Consider the following 26,827-nt stretch of genomic DNA (forward strand, 5'->3'; position numbering starts at 1 on the left):
GCCATGGATCATCACTGGAGGCTTCGTAACATGGATCATCACTGGAGGCTCCGGGCCATGGATCATCACTGGAGGCTTCGTGCCATGGATAATCACTGGAGGCTACATGCCATGGATTACCACTACAGGCTCCGGGCCATAGATCATCACTGGAAGCTTCGTGCCATTGATCATCACTGGAGGCACCGTGCCATGGATCATCACTGGAGGCTCCGGGCCATGGATGTGGTCCTTCTGTAGCTCAGTTGGTAGAGCATGGCGCTTGTAACGCCAGGGTAGTGGGTTCGATCCCCGGGACCACCCATACGTAGAATGTATGCACACATGACTGTAAGTCTCTTTGGATAAAAGCGTCTGCTAAATGGCATATATTATTATATTATGGATTATCACTGGAGGCTTCGTGCCATGAATCATCACTGGAGGCTTCGGACCATGGATCATCACTGGAGGCATCGTACGTAGAGCCGGAACAGGTCTCACCAGACTGAGGAGACGTACTGGAAGCTGCCACAATACGTCCTGGCTGAATCCCCCCTGTAGCACGGCAAGTGAGGGGAGCTGGAACAGGCTGCACTGAGCTGGCGCAGGATATCCTGGACCGAAGAGACGCACCGGAGGCCAGGAGCGCTGAGCCAGCACAATCGGTCCTGGATGAATGCCCACTCTAGCACGGCAACTGCGGGGAGCTTGTACAGAGCGCACCGGGCTGTGGATGCGCACTGAAGGCATGGTGCGCAGAACCGGATAACACGGTGCTTGACCGGTCACCCACGGTAAGCACGGGGAGTTGGCTCAGGTCTGAACCCTGACTCTGCCAATCTCCCAGTGTCCCCCCCCCAAAAGCTTTCGCTGCCTCTATCTTCTCCTTCGGACGGCGATACTCCCCGGCCTTTTTCCAGGGTCCTGCTCCCTCCAGGATTTCCTCCCAGGTCCAGTCCTCCTGACCACCCTGCTTGGTCTGTTGGTGGTGGGATCTTCTGTAATGTTCGTCGTTAAGGGTAGACCAAGGCGCAGCGTGATTGAAGTTCATCATATTTTATTAATATGTGAACCAGCAAAAAAAAAAATAAACACTACAACGAACGAAAAGCTTCGTCATGCAAAAATACATGCAACCAATCAAGACAAGATCCCACAACTGAAGGTGGGATAAAGGGCTGCCTAAGTATGATCCCCATCTAGAGACAACGATAGACAGCTGCCTCTGAATGGGAACCATACTTGGTCAACAAAGAAAACATAGCTATACAAAAAATAGAGTACCCACCCTAGTCACACTCTGACCTAACCAAAATATAGAGAATAAACAGGGATCTCTAAGGTCATAGCATGACAACAGGGCTATCTTCTGTGTACCAAATTCCACAAATGATCTTTTAACAAGGCAACCTGTTAATTAAAATGCGTTCCAGGTGACTACCTCATGAAGCTGGTTGAGAGAATGCCAAGAGTGTGCAAAGCTGTCATCAAGGCAAAGGGTGTCTACTTTGAAGAATTTAAAATCTAAAATATACTTTGATTTGTTTAACACTTTTTGGGTTACACATATGATCCCATTTCATACTTTTGATGTCTTCACTATTATTCTACAATGTAGAAAGTAGTCAAAATAAATAAAAACCCAGGGGGCCTCCCGGGTGGCGCAGTGGCTAAGGGCCCTGACCTCAATCCCATAGAAAATGTGTGTGCAGAACTGAAAAAGCGTGTGCAAGCAAGGAGGCCTACAAACCTGACTCAGTTACACCAGCTCTGTCAGGAGGAATGGGTCAAAATTCACCTAACTTATTGTGGGAAGCTTGTGGAAGAATACCCGGAACGTTAAACAATTTAAAGGCAATGCTACAAATGCAAATTGAGTGTATGTAAACTTCTGACCCACTGGGAATGTGATTAAATAAATAAAAGCTGAATAAATCATTCTTTCTGCTATTATTCTGACATTTCACATTCTTTAAATAAAGTGATGATCCTAACTGACCTAAGACAGGGAATTTTTTATAGGATTAAATGTCAGGAATTGTGGAAAAACTGAGTTTAAATGTATTTGGCTAAAGCGTATGTAAACTTCTGACTTCAACTGTCACGTAATTATATAAATAATGGAGTGTCTCACTATTCTCCATGGTTGGTCCTCTTGCCTACTTATTGAAGGTGGAAGGAGCCACAGTTATACACCTGAGCCTGCTTACTGCACAACACAATCCAATGGGTCTAACATGCTGACCAGACCGGACACGTCCCGTGCGCGAGAGTCACAAAATAAATGTAGAAATCCATGTTATTCAATTATTGCACCCACACTTCTCGCGTGCGCCATCGAGCGTCTGCGACGCCAAGGGCTAAAATAGAACTCATTCCTATTTCTGACGCAGATCGAGCTGAAAGGTCTGCCTCTCCCATCTCCTCATTGGTTTATAGAAGCAGGTACTCACGTGCCATCTCCTCATTGGTTATACCCACGTGGGTGACTGAAAGTGGTAATGGTAATACAATGAAAGTTTACATGCGATCACACCATATAATTTAAATGATGAAAAAGCCTGGCAGGAGGAGAGATGACTAGAAACGATTCGGTTGGCCGTTTAATGTGTGTATTAATTGTCGGAGTAGAGGTTTTTGTCCATTTCAGGTAAAATAACAACTCAATGTTTATATCCCAGGACAAATTAGCTAGCAACAGCAAGCTAGCTAAATCGTTCAAATTAACCTTAGCTAGCAAGTGCAAGCTAACTAGCTAAATTGCCATACATGTTTAATGATTTTCGACCTGTCCCCAAATTAATGTCATTGGTTCAGAGTTTGTTTTTGATATTTTAACCTGCGTTTCGTGATCACGTTTGATGTGGGGGGTTGGGTGTAATTGTTCTGAATTTGTTCAATATGAGTGACTTAAAAGAGACGGTTTTATTTTTGTACAGACATCAACCCTACCTGAACAGCACCCTCACCCGAGAAGAAGAAATAAAAAGAGAAACTGGGAATGTTATAACTGCAGTAGACATAGCTTAGTAAATAGAAGAATACTCTTATTACAACAACTTATTACAATGGATGGATCTTATAATAGCATTTTGTTGTGCATTATGTAGTCTATGGTGTTGCCAGGGAACAGCACCCTTTTTGAAGAAGTAGGAGGGGTAGATCTCCCGCACATGGATTGCCTCCCATGCTACATTGTTGGCCCCCATCTTTGAAGCATCCTGCAGAGCAGCAGATCTCTCCTCTGGCACATGGTGGCGAGCTGCAGATTCCTTCCTGGACTGTGTGTCCATCCTCATGAAGTTATGAAGGACACAGGTAGCCTTCACACGCCAGAATTCTCCCAGGAGGCAGTTCCAGGTGGCCCTGGTCACCCAACCTTGCAGTGCCCTACACGGTAAATGTAGGCAATCGTTTTGAAGGAATCTCCAGTTACAAGCTATCTGTAGGAATACAGAAGATAATGTCATTATTCGACTTTAACATCACCAGGTCATTATGGATTACTAAAGTATAATATCCCTTATAACAAATCATGCTAACTTTGGATAGATAGATATGTGTGCATGTGTAGCATGTGACAAGAGCAGGATCTAATTAAGGATAACGTCACAAATGAATACATGAATACCTCTTGAAGCTTGATGATGACTTGATCATTTAAACCAGCTGTGTGGTGCGAAGGCAAAACCCAAAATGTGCACCCCTTTGAATCCCCAGGACCAGGACTGAGAGGTAAAATATAATTCACTTCGCTAGCTATCTATACAGTATGTAAAATTGGCTAGACAGCTAGCTAGCTATGTTAGCAACTAATTTGAATTAGCCTGCACCATAGCTAGCTAGTAAATAATACATATCGGGGTTTCTTACATTTTCTAAATGTATTTACTTACTTGAGTAGGTTCTCCCAGCCATGTGGACATTTGGAAACAGGGCAACAAACAAATTGGGCACGCTCCGCTCCAGCTCCGCTCACATACTGGTCCAGGGTGAGTAGGTCGCGGCCAATAGAGAGTGATAGGAATGACACGTGCTTCATTAAAGTTCATTATTTTTGGCGTTCATGGCCAAGGTTGTCACCTGAACCACAGGAATGGAACATAAATCACAAAGGATAGATGTGGTGGCGGTAGCTGCAGAGAAGCACTTGAGTGTATGAGATTTCACTGCAGAAGAGTTACAAGGTGTTTTGAACGATAGTGTCCCGTCCTCCCAGACTGCTGGCCTGGTGTAGAATCAGATAGGGCCAAAATGGTGTAATAGTGGTGAGGTTTTTAATGGGTTTAGGGTTAGTTGGTAGGGCCATTTTTTTCCACAGTGTAAAGAATACTACAGAATAGTAGGCTGATGCACAGCCAATACAGTAGGTGGCGGCATGCTCCTATAACATTTGTTTGCGGACCGCCACAATATCAAAGGAAAATAAGAAGTACTGTATCACAAAAATGACATGATTCATGCAATTTCAATGTTGACTTTGTGTATCGCCAAATTGACTTGAGATGATATTACTGCAACACTGTTCACTGCCTCCAAGTTGGTTGACATAGGCCTTTCAAAGAGCTGTCAGTCAAGGTGAGCTCATAAATAGAAGTTCCCTGCCCACTCTGCCTGTCTTTTTAAACTTCCAAACATTACAGTTGGCACTATGCATTTGGGCAGGTAGCATTCTCCTGACATCTGCCAAATCCAGATTTGTCCATCAGACTGCCAGATGGTGAAGCGTGATTCAGCACTCCAGAGAACGTGTTTCCACTGATCCAGAGTTCAACTGCTCCAACAACACTCCAGCCGACGCTTGGCATTGCGCCTCGTGATCTTAGGCATGTGTGCGGCTAACGAAGGTTATGGTGCTAACGAAGGTTATGGTGCTGACGTTGCTTCAGAGGCCGTTTGGAACTCGGTATTGAGTGTTGCAGCCAAGGACAGGCGATGTTTACGCGTAACGCGCTTCAGCACTCAGTGATCCAGTTCTGTCAGCTTGTGTAGCCTATCACTTGTGGCTGAGCTGTTGTCGCTCCTAGAGTTTCCACTTGACAATAGCAGCATTTACAGTTGATCGGGGCAGCTCTAGCAGGGCAGGATCTTGACGGGGCCACGTTAAAAAACTGAAGAGCTCTGTGAAAGGCCATTCTACTGCCAATGTTTGTCTATGGAGATTGCATGGCTGTGTGCTCGATTTTCTACACCTGTAGGCAATGGGAGTGGCTGAAATAGCCAAATCCACGTATATGAAGTGGTGTCGAAATACTTTTAATACTTTTAATAATATAGGATATATATTTATACATTACCAGGCAACAGTTTGGACACACCTACTTATTCAAGGGTTTTTTGACTATTTTCTACATTGTAGAATAATAGTGAAGACATCACAAACACATATCTAGAAACATATAGATTATTTAGAGTATGGGGAACTCAATTACTATAAAGAAATATGTAGACCAATAGGCAATAAGACAATCAAAAACATTGTAGAATAATTGGTGATGACATCAAAACTATTAAATAATACATATGGAATCATGTAGTAGCCAAAAAAGTGTTAAACAAATCAAAATATATTTTGAGATGAGATTCTTCAAAGTAGCCACCCTTTGCCTTGATGACAGCTTTGCACACTTTTGGCATTCTCTCAACCAGCTTCATTAGGTAGTCACATGGAATGCATTTCAATTAACAGGTGTGTCTTGTTAAAAGTTCATTTGTGGAATTTATTTTCTTCCTAATGCATTTGAGCCAATCAGGATTAGTATATCGAGGACAGCCCTATTTGGTAAAAGACCAAGTCCATATTATGGCAAGAAAGCTCAAATGAGCAAAGAGAAATGACATACCATCATTACTTAAAGATATGAAGGTCAGTCAATCCGCAAAAAACATCAAGTGCTATGATGAAACTAGCACTCATGAGGACTGCCACAGGAAAATAAGACCCAGAGTTACCTTTGCTGCAGAGGATAAGTTCTTTAGAGTTTATTGCACCTCAGATTGCAGCCCAAATAAATGCTTCATGGAGTTCAAGTAACAGATACATCTCAATATCAACTGTTCAGCGTCAATCAGGCCTTCATGGTTGAATTGCTGCAGAGAGACCACTACTAAAGGACACCAATTTTTTACCTTTATTTATAAGAAGAAGAGACTTGCTTGGGCCAAGAAACACAAGCAATTGACATTAGACCAGTGGAAATCTGTCCTTTGGTGTTGTTGAGTCCAAATTTGAGATTTTTGGTTCCAACCGCCATGTCTTTGTGAGACGCAGAGTAGGTGAGCGGATGATCTCCGCATGTGTGGTTCCCACCGTGAAGCATGGAGGAGAAGGAGATGTGATGGTGTAAGGGTGCTTTGCTGGTGACACTGTCAGTGATTTATTTAGAACTAGCATGGCTACCACATCATTCTGCAGCGATACCACATCCCATCTGGTTTGCGCTTAGTGGGACTGTCATTTGTTTTTCAACAGGACAATGACCCAAAACACACCTCCAGACTGTGTAAGGGCTATTTGACCAAGAATTAGAGTGATGGAGTGCTGCATCAATATACCTGTCCTCCACAATCACCCGACCTCAACCCAGTTGAGATGGTTTGGAATGAGTTGGACTGCAGAGTGAAGGATAAGCTGCCAACAAGTGCTCAGCATATAATTTTAATTTTTTTTATTTTTTTTTAACTAGGCTAGTCAGTTAAGAACAAATTCGTATTTGCAATGACTGTTTACACCGGCCAAACCCGGACGAAGCTAGGCCAATTGTGCTCCGCCCCATGGGACTCCCAGTCACGCCCAGTTGAGATACAGCCTGGATATGCATACGTGGGAACTCCTTCAAAACGGTTGGAAAAGCATTCCAGGTGAAGCTGGTTGAGAGAAAAGTGTGCAAAGCTGTCATCAAGGCAAAGGGGTGGCTATTTTGAAGAATCTCATATATAAAATATATTTTGATTTGTTTACCACTTTTTTGATTCCATATGTGTTATTTCATAAATTTGATGTCTTCACTATTATTCTACAATGTAGAAAATAGTACAAATAAAGACAAACTCTTCAAAGAGTAGATGTGTCCAAACTTTTGACTGGTACTGTATATATATTAAGAGATTACATAAATAGTCTTATGCACAATTTAACCAGGCACTCTAGAAAGAGGTCCCATAGTTCATTCGACTCCTCTAGTATGGTAGATGATGGTTAGCTAGGAGAATTGTGACTGTGGGTTGGGCAGGATTTGAAGGAGAGGAGGGAAAAAGACATTGAGACTGTGTGCTTGAGACAACATGTTGGATTGGGGGCAGGTGATTGGAGAGAGAGGGCTGCAGAACATGTGTGGTAGATACAGTATGCAATGTGATAAGAAGACAGATTGTGTGGTAGATATATAAATGTATAGATTGGACGGAGCCACAGATCCTCAGCCCCCCCCCCCCCCCCCCTGCCTCAGACCCCCCCCCCCTTTCTATAGACCCCCCGCCTCAGTCTCCAGTATCTATGGTGCAATAGGGGGGCGGGGGCTTGGGTCAGTCTGTCATATCTGGTGTAATTTACCGGTTTTATGTGTGATATTAGGTGTGCTCCTAATTCTCCCATCTCTCTCTCTCACCCGCTTGTATCGACCTCTGAAGTGTGCCAGTGTACATGGCAGTAAATGCTTTTAAACAATGGCTGTGAAGCATTACTGGTGGCGTAAGACATACATCACGCTCGTTTTCTAAGGTGTGCCGTGAGAGTTAAGCATCTGTTGTGCTGTTGTATTGTAAAGTATGCTAGCAGAAGGCTATGTGTGCTCCATTACATGATGCAGAGCATTGGGAATTAGCTGATCTGTTAAGGACAGGTGGTAGCTGGTGTGGAGGCTAAGTGAATGGAACTATATTAAACACATCAAACACATTCCATTGATTCCCATTCCAGACATTACAATGAGTTGTCCTCCCTTTACCGGACTTCTGTACTAAATACATGTACATTCCTGCAGTGTGTTTTCTGGCTGTTGAAAATGAAAACGTTGTTTCAGCTCTAATGAGAAAGACCTCATTTGAGTATTTCTCTATACGTCGTTGGAGTCTACAGAGGAGGAATTAACAGACAGATAGGATGATGGAGGGATCAGGGAAAAGGAGGGCTGCATTTCTTGTAGGCTAATTAGCACCGTGAATTTGACTCTGATCATTAGACCTGAAGGACACAACACCTGAATGTTTGGAGATGGTTTGGTTTAAATAGCCGCTCAGATGGGATGGTTGCTGGACGGTTGTCTGATAGTTGATTAGGGGTTGGATAGGGTTTGATTTGGTGTTGGTATGAGGTTGGTTTGGAGTTGTTAGCTTTTTCGATGGATGATTTGGGGTTGGTTTTTCCTCCCCCTTGCATGGCCTTTGGGTGTAAGAAAAGACAGGAGCCGGTTAGGGGATGGAGCAGGGGGAGGTATGCACCCCCAGGGCCACCAACCTGGCTAATGGTGCGCATGGCTCTCATGTAGCTCTCGTTTCGCGAGCGGAATTTGGGCGAGGCCAGCAGCCCTGCCGGGTCCAAGCTGTCCAGGCTTCTATTGATGGAAACCTCACTCACCGCACGCAGGTAGCTGTGGCTCCGGATCTGCAGCTTGGGAGAGTGCGACTCGGTGGAGATCCTGCAGAGAAAGAGGGAGAGAAGTTGGGGGAGAAAATACGCTCATGAGAGAGAGCCAGAGGAAGAACAACTGAAGACAGACAGACAGACAGAGAGAGAGCCTTCACAACTTATCCCCCAGGAAAGAGTGTATGTTTATTGAAAGCGTGTATGTTTATGGATGCATGAGAGAAAGAATGAGGAGAGAGACAACAGGAGAGGCTGTGTGTGTGTGTGTGTGTGTGTGTGTGTGTGTGTGTGTGTGTGTGTGTGTGTGTGTGTGTGTGTGTGTGTGTGTGTGTGTGTGTGTGTGTGTGTGTGTGTGTGTGTGTGTGTGTGTGTGTGTGTGTGTGTGTGTCAGAGGAGGCTGGTGGGATGAGATGTAGATGGGCTTAGTGTAATGGAATAAATGGAAGGGAGTCAGACCTATTGTTTCCATGTGTTTGATTCCATTCTAGTCATTATGATGAGCACATCCTCCTATACCCCTTCCTCCAGCCTCCTCTGGTGTGTGTGTATAGAAAGAGTAGAGAGAAGTAGAGCACTCTTTCTGAATATTCAATCGCTTCAGGACCATCCCACATCTAATCAACGAGCACATTGTTTAATACTCACATAAGCTTTGAGTGTCCTTGGAATATCTTTTGATTCGCTTGACAGAGTGGAGAAAAAAAGGACCTGGGCAAGCTCTGATGCATTTAAGTAGTGGGGAGATGAAAAGCAGTGTGTGCGAAGAAGGTGGAATAGAGGTTCAAACACACACACACACACACACACACACACACACACACACACACACACACACACACACACACACACACACACACACACACACACACACACACACACACACACACACACACACACACACACACACACACACACACACACACACACACACACACACACACACAGCTCTCCCTCAGAGGAATCTGAAGGGTGAGCTCATTAGCCCTAACCTGCAGTCACGAAGCAGGAGGGAAATCACTCAGCACTTTCACACCTGTGTGTGTGTGTGTGTGTTGTTGGTGTGTGTGTGTGCGGCACATTCCATATACACACAGGAACCAGTGTTAAATTAACACATTGCTTAGTGTAAAACCTTATTTGAATATTTCCCATTGTACCTTACCTTTCAAGTAAATTGTGTAGTTTAGCAACCATGACTATATTTGTTAGTGACAGAGACATGGTTGTCGCATTCATCCACTTCCTTTATCTTGGATCAACCAAGTGAGATCCTAAGTGAATATGTTTCAAACAAAAACAAGTTCTTTAAATGTCATTAAGAGTCAAAACCATGTTTTTCATGAAGTTGGATGATATTTGAAAGAACTCAGATCAAAGTATAAAAAATGACTTTTGCTTGTACATTGACAAAATTTTATCATAAATGTACTTTCCTCTCCCCATGTCAAACACTTGAATTCATTATTAAGGGGACAAGGTGACATCCCCTTAACTCTCATTATAATACACAAATGGTAACATGTTTACTTCATTTAAAGAAGTACCGCCTTGTAAACAACATCGGAGGAGGGGTGTTTGCAGAAGAGTGTGGTTTATATAGCTAGATAGCTACCCTACTGGTGCCAAAATTTGACCGTAAGGTGTCAGGAAATAAAATTAAAAGTTAACCCTATCCATCAATGGCGAAGATCAGGGGCACAACTTTCAATGGGGACACTGTTAACTGCATCACAAGAGACATGCCATATGGAGATGTCCAGTATATACAGTGCATTTGGAAAGTATTCAGAATCTTTGAGTTTTTCAACATTTTGTTACATTACAGGCTTATTCTAAAATGTATTAAAATGTTTTTCCTCATCCTGCTACACACAAAACCCCAAAATGACGGAGTGAAAACAGTTTTTAATTGGTTTTTATCTTTGCAAATGTATATAAAAAAAGAAGAAATACGTTATTTACATAAGTTTTCAGACCCTTTGATATGAGACTCAAAATTGAGCTCAGGTGCATCCTGTTTTCATTGATCATCCTTGAGCTGTTTCTACAACTTGATTGGAGTCCACCTGTGGTAAATTCAATTGATTGGACATGATTTGGAAAGACACACCTGTCTATAGAAGGTCCCACAGTTGACAGTGCATGTCAGAACAAAAATCAAGCAATGAGGTTGAAGGAATTGTCCGTAGAGCTCCGAGACAGGGTTGTGTCGAGAAACAGATCTGGGGAAGGGTACCAAAACATTTCTGCAGCATTGAATGTCCCCAAGAACACAATGGCCTCCTTCATCCGCTGCGGGTCCGCAGTCAAATGACCACCCCTCATCACTGTCAAACGCTCCCTAAAACACTTCTGCGAGCAGGCCTTTCTAATCGACCTGGCCCGGGTATCCTGGAAGGATATTGACCTCATCCCGTCAGTTGAGGATGCCCGGTCATTCTTTAAACTTGTTGGGGATATGGGGCAGTATTTTCACTTTGGATGAATTGCGTGCCCATAGTGAACTGCATCAAACTCTGTCCTAGATTGCTAATATATGCATATTATTATTACCATTTGACAGAAAACACTCTGAAGTTTCTAAAACTGTTTGAATTATGTCTGTGAGTATAACAGAACTCATAGGGCAGGCAATCTTCCAAACAAGTTTTGAAATTCTGAAAGTTGGGGCAACTTTGACGTCATCGCCCCCTCCTTTCCCAACAAGATATGGATCTGGAAGCACTTCCTACGCCTTCCACTAGATGTCCTCATTCAGTAGAAAGTGTAATGGAGCATTTGCTGTGAACTTTGACCTAATGGGAGGGGAAAAAGTCGGTGTCGCAACAGAATGCCATTTTGCTGTGGCGCATTTCTCTGTGGGTGCTACAGCTGTTCCAATCAGCCCCAGATGAAAACGAATGATCCGGTTGGAACGTTATTGGATATATATGATTATAACATCCTGAAGATTGATTCTGTACTTAGTTTGACCAGTTTATTCGACCTGGAATTGTCATGCAGGTGAAAGAGGACCCAAAAGCGACTTGGCGAAAACAGAGTCTTTAATCCAGTAAAGTAAATACAAACAAAAAACACAACTTTCACTCGAAATGACGAGGACAAACTGGAGACTCGATCTTGAACAGCAGGTGAACAGCAGGTTGCCTCGGGAAGGCACTTGAACCAGACAGACTCAGACACCTGCTCACCACGCAGCATCTGAGGAAAACACGACACGACAGGGCGATACACAAACACAGCACGGTGAATTCTAGACAAGGAACCGACAGGACAGGAACGGAACACAAAGGAAGAAATAGGGACTCTAATCAGGGGAAAGGATCGGGAACAGGTGTGGGAAGACTAAATGATTGATTAGGGGAATAGGAACAGCTGGGAGCAGGAACGGAACGATAGAGAGAAGAGAGAGCGAGAGAGTGAGAGAGGGAGGGGGAGAGAGAGGGATAGAAAGAGGGAAAGAACCTAATAAGACCAGCAGAGGGAAACGAATAGAATGGGAAGCACAGGGACAAGACAAGATAATAAATGACAAAACATGACAGTACCCCCCACTCACCGAGCGCCTCCTGGCGCACTCGAGGAGGAATCCTGGCGGCAACGGAGGAAATCATCAATGAGTGAACGGTCCAGCACGTCCCGAGACGGAACCCAACTCCTCTCCTCAGGACCGTAACCCTCCCAATCCACTAAGTATTGGTGACCCCGTCCCCGAGAACGCATGTCCATGATCTTATGTACCTTGTAAATAGGTGCGCTCTCGACAAGGACGGGAGGGGGAGGGAAGACGAACGGGGTGCGAAGAAAGGGCTTAACACAGGAGACATGGAAGACAGGATGGACGCGACGAAGATGTCGCGGAAGAAGCAGTCGCACAGCGACAGGATTGACGACCTGGGAGACACGGAACGGACCAATGAACCGCGGAGTCAACTTACGAGAAGCTGTCGTAAGAGGAAGGTTGCGAGTGGAAAGCCACACTCTCTGGCCGCAACAATACCTTGGACTCTTAATCCTGCGTTTATTGGCGGCTCTCACAGTCTGTGCCCTGTAACGGCAAAGTGCAGACCTCACCCTCCTCCAGGTGCGCTCACAACGTTGGACAAACGCTTGAGCGGAGGGAACGCTGGACTCGGCAAGCTGGGATGAGAACAGAGGAGGCTGGTAACCCAGACTACTCTGAAACGGAGATAACCCGGTAGCAGACGAAGGAAGCGAATTGTGAGCGTATTCTGCCCAGGGGAGCTGTTCTGCCCAAGACGCAGGGTTTCTGAAAGAAAGGCTGCGTAGTATGCGACCAATCGTCTGATTGGCCCTCTCTGCTTGACCGTTAGACTGGGGATGAAACCCGGAAGAGAGACTGACGGACGCACCAATCAAACGACAGAACTCCCTCCAAAACTGTGACGTGAATTGCGGGCCTCTGTCTGAAACGGCGTCTAACGGGAGGCCATGAATTCTGAATACATTCTCGATAATGATTTGTGCCGTCTCCTTAGCGGAAGGAAGTTTAGCGAGGGGAATGAAATGTGCCGCCTTAGAGAACCTATCGACAACCGTAAGAATCACAGTCTTCCCCGCAGACAAAGGCAGACCGGTAATGAAGTCTAGGGCGATGTGAGACCATGGTCGAGAAGGAATGGGGAGCGGTCTGAGACGACCGGCAGGAGGAGAGTTACCCGACTTAGTCTGCGCGCAGTCCGAACAAGCAGCCACGAAACGGCGCGTGTCACGCTCCTGAGTCGGCCACCAAAAGCGCTGGCGAATAGACGCAAGAGTGCCTCGAACACCGGGATGACCAGCTAACTTGGCAGAGTGAGCCCACTGAAGAACAGCCAGACGAGTGGAAACAGGAACGAAAAGGAGGTTACTAGGACAAGCGCGCGGCGACGCAGTGTGCGTGAGTGCTTGCTTAACCTGTCTTTCAATTCCCCAGACTGTTAACCCGACAACACGCCCATAAGGAAGAATCCCCTCGGGATCAGTAGAAGCCACAGAAGAACTAAACAGACGGGATAAGGCATCAGGCTTGGTGTTCTTGCTACCCGGACGGTAAGAAATCACAAACTCGAAACGAGCGAAAAACAACGCCCAACGAGCTTGACGGGCATTAAGTCGTTTGGCAGAACGGATGTACTCAAGGTTCTTATGGTCTGTCCAAACGACAAAAGGAACGGTCGCCCCCTCCAACCACTGTCGCCATTCGCCTAGGGCTAAGCGGATGGCGAGCAGTTCACGGTTACCCACATCATAGTTGCGCTCAGATGGCGACAGGCGATGAGAAAAATAAGCGCAAGGATGAACCTTATCGTCAGACTGGAAGCGCTGGGATAGAATGGCTCCCACGCCTACCTCTGAAGCGTCAACCTCGACAATGAATTGTCTAGTGACGTCAGGAGTAACGAGGATAGGAGCGGACGTAAAACGTTCTTTTAGAAGATCAAAAGCTCCTGGGCGGAACCGGACCACTTAAAACACGTCTTGACAGAAGTAAGAGCTGTGAGAGGGGCAGCAACTTGACCGAAATTACGAATGAAACGCCGATAGAAATTAGCGAAACCTAAAAAGCGCTGCAACTCGACACGTGACCTTGGAACGGGCCAATCACTGACAGCTTGGACCTTAGCGGAATCCATCTGAATGCCTTCAGCGGAAATAACAGAACCGAGAAAAGTAACGGAGGAGACATGAAAAGAGCACTTCTCAGACTTTACGTAGAGACAATTCTCTAAAAGGCGCTGTAGAACACGTCGAACGTGCTGAACATGAATCTCGAGTGACGGAGAAAAAATCAGGATATCGTCAAGATAGACAAAAACAAAGATGTTCAGCATGTCTCTCAGAACATCATTAACTAATGCCTGAAAAACAGCTGGCGCATTGGCGAGACCAAACGGCAGAACCCGGTACTCAAAATGCCCTAACGGAGTGTTAAACGCCGTTTTCCACTCGTCCCCCTCTCTGATGCGCACGAGATGGTAAGCGTTACGAAGGTCCAACTTAGTAAAGCACCTGGCTCCCTGCAGAATCTCGAAGGCTGATGACATAAGGGGAAGCGGATAACGATTCTTAACCGTTATGTCATTCAGCCCTCGATAATCCACGCAGGGGCGCAGAGTACCGTCCTTCTTCTTAACAAAAAGAACCCCGCCCGGCCGGAGAGGAAGAAGGCACTATGGTACCGGCGTCAAGAGACACAGACAAATAATCCTCGAGAGCCTTACGTTCGGGAGCCGACAGAGAGTATAGTCTACCCCGAGGAGGAGTGGTCCCCGGAAGGAGATCAATACTACAATCATACGACCGGTGAGGAGGAAGGGAGTTGGCTCGGGACCGACTGAAGACCGTGCGCAGATCATGATATTCCTCCGGCACTCCTGTCAAATCGCCAGGTTCCTCCTGAGAAGTAGGGACAGAAGAAACGGGAGGGATGGCAGACATTAAACACTTCACATGACAAGAAACGTTCCAGGATAGGATAGAATTACTAGACCAATTAATAGAAGGATTATGACATACTAGCCAGGGATGACCCAAAACAACAGGTGTAAACGGTGAACGAAAAATCAAAAAAGAAATAGTCTCACTGTGGTTACCAGATACTGTGAGGGTTAAAGGTAGTGTCTCAAATCTGATACTGGGAAGATGACTACCATCTAAGGCGAACATGGGCGTAGGCTTCTCTAACTCTCTGAAAGGAATGTCATGTTTCCGAACCCATGCTTCGTCCATGAAACAACCCTCAGCCCCAGAGTCTATCAAGGCACTACATGTAGCACCCGAACCGGTCCAGCGTAGATGGACCGACAAAGTAGTACAGGATTTTGATGGAGAGACTTGAGTAGTTGCGCTCACCTGTAGCCCTCCGCTTACAGATGAGCTCTGGCTTTTACTGGACATGAATTAACAAAATGTCCAGCAACTCCGCAATAGAGGCACAGGCGGTTGGTGATCCTCCGTTCCCTCTCCTTAGTCGAGATGCGAATCCCTCCCAGCTGCATGGGCTCAGACTCTGAGCCAGAGGAGGGAGATGGTTGCGATGCGGAGCAGGGAAACACCGTTGATGCGAGCTCTCTTCCACGAGCCCGGTGACGAAGATCTACCCGTCGTTCTATGCGGATGGCGAGAGCAATCAAAGAGTCCACATCTGAAGGAACCTCCCGGGAGAGAATCTCATCCTTAACCACTGCGTGGAGTCCCTCCAGAAAACGAGCGAGCAGCGCCGGCTCGTTCCACTCACTAGAGGCAGCAAGAGTGCGAAACTCAATAGAATAATCCGTTATGGACCGTTCACCTTGGCATAAGGAAGCCAGGGCCCTAGAAGCCTCCCTACCAAAAACTGAACGGTCAAAAACCCGAATCATCTCCTCTTTAAAGTTCTGGAACTTGTTAGAGCAATCAGCCCTTGCCTCCCAGATAGCTGTGCCCCATTCTCGAGCCCGGCCAGTAAGGAGTGAAATGACGTAAGCAACCCGAGCTCTCTCTAGAGTATGTGTTGGGTTGGAGAGAGAACACAATCTCACACTGCGTGAGAAAGGAGCGGCACTCAGTGGGCTGCCCGGAGTAGCAAGGTGGGTTATTAACCCTAGGTTCTGGAGGCTCGGCAGGCCAGGAAGTAACAGGTGGCACGAGACGTAGACTCTGGAACTGTCCAGAGAGGTCGGAAACCTGAGCGGCCAGGTTCTCCACGGCATGGCGAGCAGCAGACAATTCCTGCTCGTGTCTGCCGAGCATGGCTCCTTGGATCTCGACGGCAGTGTAACGAGCGTCTGAAGTCGCTGGGTCCATTCCTTGGTCGGTTCCTTCTGTCATGCAGGTGAAAGAGGACCCAAAAGCGACTTGGCGAAAACAGAGTCTTTAATCCAGTAAAGTAAATACAAACAAAAAACACAACTTTCACTCGAAATGACGAGGACAAACTGGAGACTCGATCTTGAACAGCAGGTGAACAGCAGGTTGCCTCGGGAAGGCACTTGAACCAGACAGACTCAGACACCTGCTCACCACGCAGCATCTGAGGAAAACACGACACGACAGGGCGATACACAAACACAGCACGGTGAATTCTAGACAAGGAACCGACAGGACAGGAACGGAACACAAAGGAAGAAATAGGGACTCTAATCAGGGGAAAGGATCGGGAACAGGTGTGGGAAGACTAAATGATTGATTAGGGGAATAGGAACAGCTGGGAGCAGGAACGGAACGATAGAGAGAAGAGAGAGCGAGAGAGTGAGAGAGGGAGGGGGAGAGAGAGGGATAGAAAGAGGGAAAGAACCTAATAAGACCAGCAGAGGGAAACGAATAGAATGGGAAGCACAGGGACAAGACAAGATAATAAATGACAAAACATGACAGGAATATATCTTTTGGAAGGGAATATTTATGTTGTAATTTCGTATTTCTGTTGACTCCAACGTGGCTGTGAAATATTGTTACGTCTGAGCGCCGTCTCAGATTATTGCAATGTTAGGCTTTTTCCGTAACTATTTTTAAAAATCTGACACAGCGGTTGCATTAAGAACCAGTGTATCTTTCATTATATGTAGAACATGTATCATTAGTCAAAGTTTATGATGAGTATTTCTGTTATCTGGCGTAGCTTTCTATAATTCCTCCGGATATTTTTGAGGAATTTCTGAACATGACGTCAATGTAAACCGAGATTTGTGGATATAAAAATGCATATTATCGAACAAAACATAAATCTACTGTGTAACATGTCATATGACTGTCATCTGATGAAGATTTTCAAGAGGTTAGTGATTGATTTATTTCTAATCCTGCTTTTGTGATTTTATCTTTGGCTGGAAAAAATGGCTGCGTTTTTTCTTTGGTTTGGTGGTGGTCTAACATAAATATATGTTGTGTTTTCGCTGTAAAACATTTAAAAAATCTGACATGATGGGTAGATGAACTAGGTGTTTATCTTTCATTTGAGGTATTGGACTTGTTAATGTGTGAAAGTTAAATAGTTCTAAAGAATATTTTTGAATTCCCTGCGCCACCTTTTCAGCTGAACGGGGGGGGTGGAGTTCCCTGAGAGGAACGCCTTGCCCCATCAGGTTTAAAAGTAACTTCCTCACCATCTTCGATAAGCATGCTCCATTCAAAAAATGCAGAACTAAGAACAGATATAGCTCTTGGTTCACTCCAGACCTGACTGCCCTCGACCAGCACAAAATCATCCTGTGGCGGACTGCAATAGCATCGAATAGTCCCCGCGACATGCAACTGTTCGGGGAAGTCAGGAACCAATACACGCAGTCAGTCAGGAAATCAAAGGCCAGCTTTTTCAAGCAGAAATTTGCATCCTGTAGCTCTAACTCCAAAAAGTTCTGGGACACTGTAAAGTCCATGGAGAACCAGAGCACCGCCTTCCAGCTGCCCACTGCACTGAGGCTAGGTAACACGGTCACCACCGATAAATCCGCAATAATCGAAAACTTCAACAAGCATTTCTCAAAGGCTGGCCATGCCTTCCTCCTGGCTACTCCAACCTCGGCCAACAACTCCGTCCGTACCCCCCCCGCAGCTACTCGCCCAAGCCTCCCCAGCTTCTCCTTGACCCGTACAAATCAGCTGGTCTTGACAATCTGGACCCTCTATTTCTGAAGATATCTGCCTCCATTGTCGCAACCCCTATTACCAGCCTGTTCAACCTCTCTTTCATATCGTCTGAGATCCCCAAGGATTGGAAAGCTGATGCAGTCATCCCCCTCTTCAAAGGGGGAGACACCCTGGACCCAAACTGTAACAGACCTATATCCATCCTGCCCTGCCTATCTAAGGTCTTCGAAAGCCTAGTCAACAAACAGATCACTGACCATCTCGAATCCCACCATACCTTCTCCGCTGTGCAATCTGGTTTCCGAGCCGGTCACGGGTGCACCTCAGCCACGCTCAAGGTACTAAACGATATCAGTACTGTGCAGCTGTCTTCATCGACCTGGCCAAGGCTTTCGAATCTGTCAATCACCATATTCTTATCGGCAGACTCATTAGCCTCGGTTTTTCTAATGACTGCCTTGCCTGTTTCACCAACTACTTTGCAGACAGAGTTCATTGTGTCAAATCGGAGGGCATGTTGTCCGGTCCTCAGGGTACCACAGGGTTCAATTCTCGGGCCGACTCTTTTCTCTGTATATATCAATGATGTTGCTCTTGCTGCGGGCAATTCCCTGATCCACCTCTATGCAGACGACACCATTCTGTATACTTCTGACCCTTCCTTGGACACTGTGCTATCTAACCTCCAAACGAGCTTCAATGCCATACAACACTACTTCCGTGGCCTCCGCTCTTAAACGCTAGTAAAACCAAATGCATGCTTTTCAACCGTTCGCTGCCTGCACCCGCACGCCCAACTAGCATCACCACCCTGGATGGTTCCGACCTAGAATATGTGGACATCTATAAGTACTCAGACTCATATCAAACATCTTCAATCTAAAAGCAAATCTAGAGACAGCTTTATATTCTGCAACAAAGCCTCCTTCACTTACGCCGCCAAACTTACCCTAGTAAAACTGACTACCCTACCGATCCTCGACTTCGGCGATGTCATCTACAAAATAGCTTCCAATACTCTACTCAGCAAACTGGATGCAGTTTATCACAGTGCCATCCGTTTTGTTACTAAAGCACCATATACCACCCACCACTGCGACCTGTATGCTCTAATCGGCTGGTCCTCGCTATATACTCGTCGCCAGACCCACTTGCTCCAGGTCATCTACAAGTCCATGCTAGGTAAAGGTCCGCCGTATCTCAGTTCACTGGTCACGATGGCAACACCCACCCGTAGCACGCACTCCAGCAGGTGTATCTCACTGATCATCCCTAAAGCCAACACCTAATTTGGCCGCCTTTCCTTCCAGTTCTGTGCTGCCTGTGACTGGAACGAATTGCAAAAATCGCTGAAGTTGGAGACTTTTATCTCCCTCACCAACTTTAAACATCTGTTATCTGAGCAGCTAATCGATTGCTGCAGCTGTACATAGTCCATCGGTAAATAGCCCACCCAATTTATCTACCTCATCCCCATACTGTTTTTATTTATTTACTTTTCTGCTCTTTTGCACACCAGAATCTCTACCTGCACATGACCATCTGTTCATTTATCACTCCAGTGTTAATCTGCTAAATTGTAATTATTCGCCTACCTCCTCATGCCTTTTGCACACAATGTATATAGACTTTTTTCCCCCTTTTTTCTACTGTGTTATTGACTTGTTTATTGTTTACTCCATGTGTAACTCTGTGTTGTTGTCTATTCACACTGCTATGCTTTATCTTGGCCAGGTCGCAGTTGTGAATGAGAACTTGTTCTCAACTAGCCTACCTGGTTAAATAAAGGTGAAATAAAAAATAAATAATACTTAAATGGAAGAATTTCAAATTACCAAGACTCTTCCTAGAGCTGGCTGCCCGGCCAAACTGAGCAAACGTGGGAGAACAACAAGAACCCGATGGTCACTCTGGCAGAGCTCCAGAGTTCCTCTATGGAGATGGGAGAACCTTACAGAAGGACAACGATCTCTGCACCAATCTGGCCTTTATGGTGGAGTGGCCAGATGGAAGCTACGCCTCAGTAGAAGGTACATGACAGCCCACTTGGATTTTGCCAAAAGGCACTCAAAGATTCTCAGACCATGAGAAACAAGATTATATGGTCTGATGAAACCAAGATTGAACTCTTTGGCCTGAATGCCAAGCTTCACGTCTGGAGGAAACCTGGCACCATCCCTATGGTGAAGCATGGTGGTGGCAGCATCGTGCTGCATTGATGTTTTTCAGCAGCGGGGACTGGGTGACTAGTCAGGATCAAGGGAAAGATAAATGAAGCAAAGTACAGAGCGATCCTTGATGAAATGCAGGAGTGGCTTTGGGACAAGTCTCTGAATGTCCCTGAGTGGCCCAGCGAGAGCCAGGAATTGAACCCTATCGAACATCTCTGAGGAGATACCTGAAAAGAGCTGTGCAGCGACGCTTCCCATCCAACCTGACAGAGCTTGAGAGGATCTGCAGAGAAGAAGAATGGGAGAAACTCCCCAAATACAGGTGTGCCAACCTTGTAGCGTCATAACAAGACGAATTGAGGCTGTAATTGCTGCCAAAGGTGCTTAAACAAAGTACAGAGTAAAGGCCTGAATACTTACGTAAATGTGATATTTCACTTAAAAATATATATTTTTTTATAAATTAGCGTAAGTTTCTAAAACCAATTTAAAAAAAATCAATTTTAGAGTAAGGCTGTAACAAAGGGGTTTAAATACACTGTATGTGACCCACCATCTGGATCCAGTCCTATGTAGAACATCTTGAAACAGTATTTTCAAGATTTTAGTTAGTCTTTTCTCTGTCTCTTGTCATCGACACAACTCTCATATGGTTGAGAACCACACATCCTCCAAAACACAATCCCAACCAAGCTGCACTGCTTCTTGACACAATGCATGCTCAACCTGGAAGCCCGCCACACTAATGTGTCCAGAAGAAACACCATACACTAGTGTCAGTTTACACTGTGCCTGGCCCACCACAGGGACCGGGACATCTCTGCCGACATCCCCAGGGACATCCCCAGGGACATCCCCAGGGACATCCCCAGGGACATCCCCAGGGACATCCCCAGGGACATCCCTGCTGGCCAAACCCTCCCCCAACCCAGAAGGACACTGGGCCAATTGTGTGCTGCCCTATGGGTCTCCCGGTTGTGGCCAGCTGCGACAAAGCCTAGCCTTGAACCAGGATCTCTAGTGGCACAGTTAGCAACTGCGATGCAGTGCCTTAGACCACTGAACCACCTGGAAGGCCCCTAAATGGCCTTTTTATTTATTTTTTCACATTGGATAAAAGTAAAGACACAGAGCTAGACAAAGCATCTCATTGCAGTTGAGGAACAATGGGAAGGTTTGATAGTTGATTAACTTGTAACCCCACTTTTTTTTAAATGGTTCATGAGAATTTTGGTACACCTACTGGAGAGCTCTTCTTTGTCTGCACCCATTCACATCGTTCACACTCTCTTAAGCCTTAGCCCCACCCTCTTAAGCCTTAGCCCCACCCATCTCTTTAAGGATTCACATGTGCCAAACAGAGTGAATAAGGTAATGTCGTAAGAAAACAAAGATTCAAGGCTAAAAGTGGTGAAAGTAGTAGCAAAACTACACTTGATGTAGTCCTTGGCCTATGTCCTAATCTGATTTTGGTGCAGGTCATGGTGTTCTTCACATTACCGTCTCTGGTAAACACACACTATATTACAAAAAAAGTGTATTTGTCAGATGCACAGAATACAAAAGGTGTAAACGGTACAGTGAAATGGGTTCTTGCAGTCTTATGTTTGATGTTTAGCTAGATAAACAATTAACCATAATCCCAACTCATACTACCATGCACCATGCATGAATCTGCAGGAGCTAAATTTAACCAACTAGTTTCAATGTTAGCTAGCTAACATTAGGATATAACTAGCTATGCGAATGTCTTTCTAAGATACGAAAAATATTACTACACAGATCATACACAACGTTCGCTAGTGAGCCAGCCAGCTAATGTTAGCTAGCTAGCTAATAGTATGCTTTAACTTGCAATGAAATTGACTTTGACCCATATACATGGATGAACGCTTCTCCCTCTCTGTCATGGACGCCATGGCTGCCCTTAGTTTGAAGAAGTGTTCCGGAGGCTGTTGTTTTATACCACAGCCTTCTGTGTTCTCTTTTAGATTCTCTCTGCATTTGGCAGTCGTCTCTCTGCTTACACCGGGCATTCCACTGATTTAAAAACTCTGTCAACGTCTTCCGTGATCACACTGTTGATCTGCGTTTCTCCCCCATCACTGTCATCAGAAGAATCTACAATGTTTGATTCAATGAAAACGTTTCTACCAAAATCAGGGATTTCACCATCGTCGGATTTACTTTCAGTCAGAGTGAGTCAGCATGCCACGGTCGTCCTCCAGAAAGTAGTCCATCACATCTTTTCCCCACTGATCTTTGTCGATAGCGCTATTAACTTCAGGGCAGCAATGTTGAGAGCAGTAGCAACACTTTTTACGTTCTTCATAATATCTTTCAAAAAAAGATGTGGTGAAAATGATTATCCACACATACTGAGCAGCTTATGTTATAGACAGAACCATGCTACATGGCAGACCAATCCAAACTCATCTCTCGGCATTTCCATCCCATCCAATATCTCAGCCAATCCTGGCTAGCAGGAAGGTTCCTGTATTTTTCCGTGGCTCAACCAACTAGGCTCGTAATTGAACAATTATATTCGTATGTACATATGGTATAGAGCCCCACAGTGGTGGTATCATAGTACTCATAAATAGGAAATGTTAGAAGGACTTCAAATAATGGCTGTGTTTTGTGTAGGCTTTTCCTGGTGTAATGTTTTGGTAACAAATGTAAATCTATCTCAGACAAGACTTTCATCACTATATTCTGATCTATTAACTCTCAGATTCAAAAATGCTAATTACAGTCAAAGTATACATAGTGCAAAACTACAAATCCCTGCAAGCTCCTGCACATCATCTCTAGCTGATACCTATGCTAACAGGTATTGTGTTAATTTAAAACTTCCACAAGACAGTTCACAGCCGATTTATTAATCACTACTAAAGTTACTGGAATTAACTTGCAGGCCTGACGTGGTCTGTACCAAGACTGGCAGGGTACTGTATTAGGGTTACACTTAACCTCAGAATAAGAGCTTGTGAGGTATGTAATTTATTGTCATAAATATAATTTCAATGATAACATTCATCTAGGAACTAACTTGGTGAAGGCAACAGGACAGAAATTAATGAATTCAAGACCTATGTTTCTGTCACTAACAAATACAGTCATTGGTGGTAACTCTACATTTGACTTTCAAAGGCAAGGCACACTGGATAATTATACTAGAGACATGGCTTAGTGGGGGCGTGGCTTTCAGTTAATTATTTTTGGCTACCTGTGAGTGGAAGCGTTGAACCAGTTTATTAAGTGGTCTATGGTAGAGGTATGGTATTGCTACATAACTGGGTGTTTCACTGTGATGGTACCTTATGCATTATGGAACAATAACTAAAGGCACAAAGTAACTGTTTCAACCCATTTATGAACAAGTATAAGCCTTTTTTTGTAATTGCGTGATAATCTCACAATAATGGCATGAAACCTAGTTTTACACTAATACGGTAACCTGAATCTCATAATTAACAGTCCACAAGTCACATTGTGCTGGCTTGTAAAAGTGATGATAAACTCTTACTGGAATCCAGCCACAGTTGGGATATCTGACATATAGAATTTAAAGCTCACCTACAATCTGCATTCAGAATGACAGCCAGGATCAGAAAAACTATTATGAGACTACCTAAAGTAGGTAAACTGGAACCATTTCAGTAATGGTTGCATTAAATCCAAGTAACATATTGGATTAGTTTAGAAAATGTATGTCATTTATATTTGCGTAGCGTTGATATTGAAACAATTAAAATAAATCTACCTGCAATAGAGCATGCTGGGAAATATGATAATGATGGGTGTGTTTTTGGTTCACAGTGATAGGTATGAGTTTCAGGCCCCTGTAGGGTTAAATATGTTGTGTTAAATATATACTGAACAAAAATATCAATGCAACATGCAACAATTCCATTGATTTTTACTGATTTACAGTTCATTACAGTTCATCAATTTCACATGACTGGGAATGCAGATATGTATGTTTTGGCCACAGATACTGAAACTTAAAAACAATGGGCCTCAGGATATCATCATGGTATGTTTGTGCTTTCAAATTGCAATCGATAAAATGCAATTGTGTTCATTGTCATAGCTTATGCCTGCCCATATACCATAACCTTACTGCCACCATGGGACACTCTGTTCACAACGTTGACATCAGCAAACTGCTCAACCACACAATGGCATACATGTGGTCTGCAGTTATGAGGCCGGTTGGACGTACTGCCAAATTCTCTAAAATGACGATGGAGGCGGCTTATGGTAGAGAAATTGACATTAAATTATCTGGCAACAGCCCTGGTGGACATTCCTGTCGTCAGCATGCCAATTGAATGCTCCTTCAAAAGTTGAGATATTTGTGGCATTGTGTTGTGTGACAAAACTGCACATTTTAGAGTGGCCTTTTATTGTCCCCAGTACAAGGTGCACCTGTGTAATGATCATGCTGTTTAACCAGCTTCATGATATTCCACACCTGTCGCGTGGATGGATTATCTTGGTAAAGGAAAAATGCTCACTAACAGGGATGTAAACAAATTTGTACACAACATTTGAGAGACGTTTTTTTTTTTTGCGCATTGGAAAATGTCAGCTTTTATTTCAGCTCATGGAACATGGGACCAACGCTTTACACTGGTTCTAGTGTGTATATGGTCCCCACTCTTTCAGTGTAGATTTTACACCCGTAGAATTTGCTGTGGTGTGTAGGTCCAGAAATACAACTCCACCATTCATACGTATTGGTGTTATACAACATATGAAAAGTAAATAGCTTACCGTCTTTCTATGATACATTATATAAGTTCAACAGCATACAATCATTGCACAAGCAACACACGCACACACACGCACGTGTACACACACATCCTCCTTCTCTCCTGTGACTCTCTCCCTCCAGGTCCAGTCTTCCTTAATTATGTATGCCCTCCTTAATAAAACAGTGTGGTTACCACAGGGAATCCAACGTGGTTACTGATTCTTGGATGGATGGAACGTGGGGCAAAAGAGTGGCACACAGGGACTGGTGCACTGAGGGCTGGAGACAGAGGAAGGGAGGAACAGGAGAGGAGAGAAGATAAAGGGGGTGAGACAAGGGATGAGAGAGTGGGGCAAGAGGAATAAGCGTTGACATAAAGGCAGTGGGAAGGTAGGAAATAGAGAGGGGACAAAAAAACGTGATCTAAATGGACGTATGGAGGACCTCTATCCCTCTACAGTCTCTGTCCATTCACCGACTGATCACCCCCTGTGAGACTGATTATGATCAGGAACATATTTATTGTGTCCAATCAAATGCCAGAGCCTGCCTGCCTGCCTGCAATCAACATGACTTCAAAGGGGGTTGCGTTATCCTGGAGAGGCCCATTGGAACAGGTATTTTTTAATGAACACATGCTACTCAGTAGGCCTGTGTGTGTGTGTGTGTGTCTCATCCTCCATAACAGAGTTACAAGCTGTGTTATGTACGTCACTCTCTCCTCTGTCTGCCTCACTCGCTCGCTCTCTTTTTCTCTTTCTGTCCTTTTTTAAAATTGAATTCATTTTGGGTAACATACATATGCTGCAACAAAATGTACAATGTGGACCAGAACAGATATTACTTAAAAGTATTAATTGAAACGCTTGTTTGCAATGTGGTCCTTGATGGTAAAAACAATAACACACATACTGATTAAAAGGCAAGACAAACTTACAACCATAAACACATTCATTCATATTGACATCCTAAAAAGTGTCACTTTTCGCTGCGCTTTTCCCTAACCTTAAAAATCAACCATATTCATTTCACATTTCAACGTTAAAAAAACAATCCCTTCATCTCAATATCCGCATAAAATGACATACCCAAATCTCACTGCCTGTGGCTCAGGCCCTGAAGCAAGGATATGGATATTCTTGACATTATTAGAAATGGAACACTTGGACGTTTGTGGAGATGTGAAATGAATGACGGAGAATATAACACAATAGATCTGGTAAAAGGTCAAACAAACAACAACAAAAACATACCTTGTAGATGTGGTCCAGAACAGGGAAACAGTGTGTATGCAAAGTTTCACACTGATACGTTCAAGAATGAGAGAGCTACATAATATTTAATATGAAGTCTCCCAGGTGTCCCTCACGAGTTTGCCCAAATGCACCCAAGTAGCCTCCAAGTGTCCGAATTGGTCAATTGATACATACTCAAGAACATAACTATAGAGAGAACATACCAACATGCTATGGTAATAAAAAAAATGTTTACAAACTCCCAGGAATGTCATACATAATGGATCATAAGCTTCCCTACATCAAAGGTACTGCCAGTCAGCCAGGGGCCGCCAGTCAGCCCAGAGGCGCCAGTGCCGCCAGTCAGCCCAGAGGCGCCAGTGCCGCCAGTCAGCCCAGAGGCGCCAGTGCCGCCAGTCAGCCCAGAGGCGCCAGAGCCCCTCTGTCCCGAGCAGCTGCCCCTCTGTCCCGAACAGCTGCCCCCCTGTCCCGAGCAGCTGCCCCTCTATCCCGAGCAGCTGCA

The 26,827-nt window shown here is 44.8% G+C and overlaps 1 protein-coding gene across 1 annotated transcript in view; it reads right to left on the bottom strand.

Annotated features, from left to right (window-relative positions):
• LOC123990387 (disks large-associated protein 1-like) overlaps positions 1-26,827 on the bottom strand; it is a 195,581-nt gene that overhangs the window by 18,767 nt on the left and 149,987 nt on the right. The window contains exon 5 of the mRNA XM_046290947.1: positions 8,558-8,618. Within this exon, the coding sequence (XP_046146903.1) occupies positions 8,558-8,618 (61 nt within the window). The remainder of the gene's footprint in view (positions 1-8,557; positions 8,619-26,827) is intronic.

This window comes from Oncorhynchus gorbuscha, linkage group LG12, assembly GCF_021184085.1.
Source record: "Oncorhynchus gorbuscha isolate QuinsamMale2020 ecotype Even-year linkage group LG12, OgorEven_v1.0, whole genome shotgun sequence".
Classification (NCBI taxonomy): domain Eukaryota; kingdom Metazoa; phylum Chordata; class Actinopteri; order Salmoniformes; family Salmonidae; genus Oncorhynchus; species Oncorhynchus gorbuscha.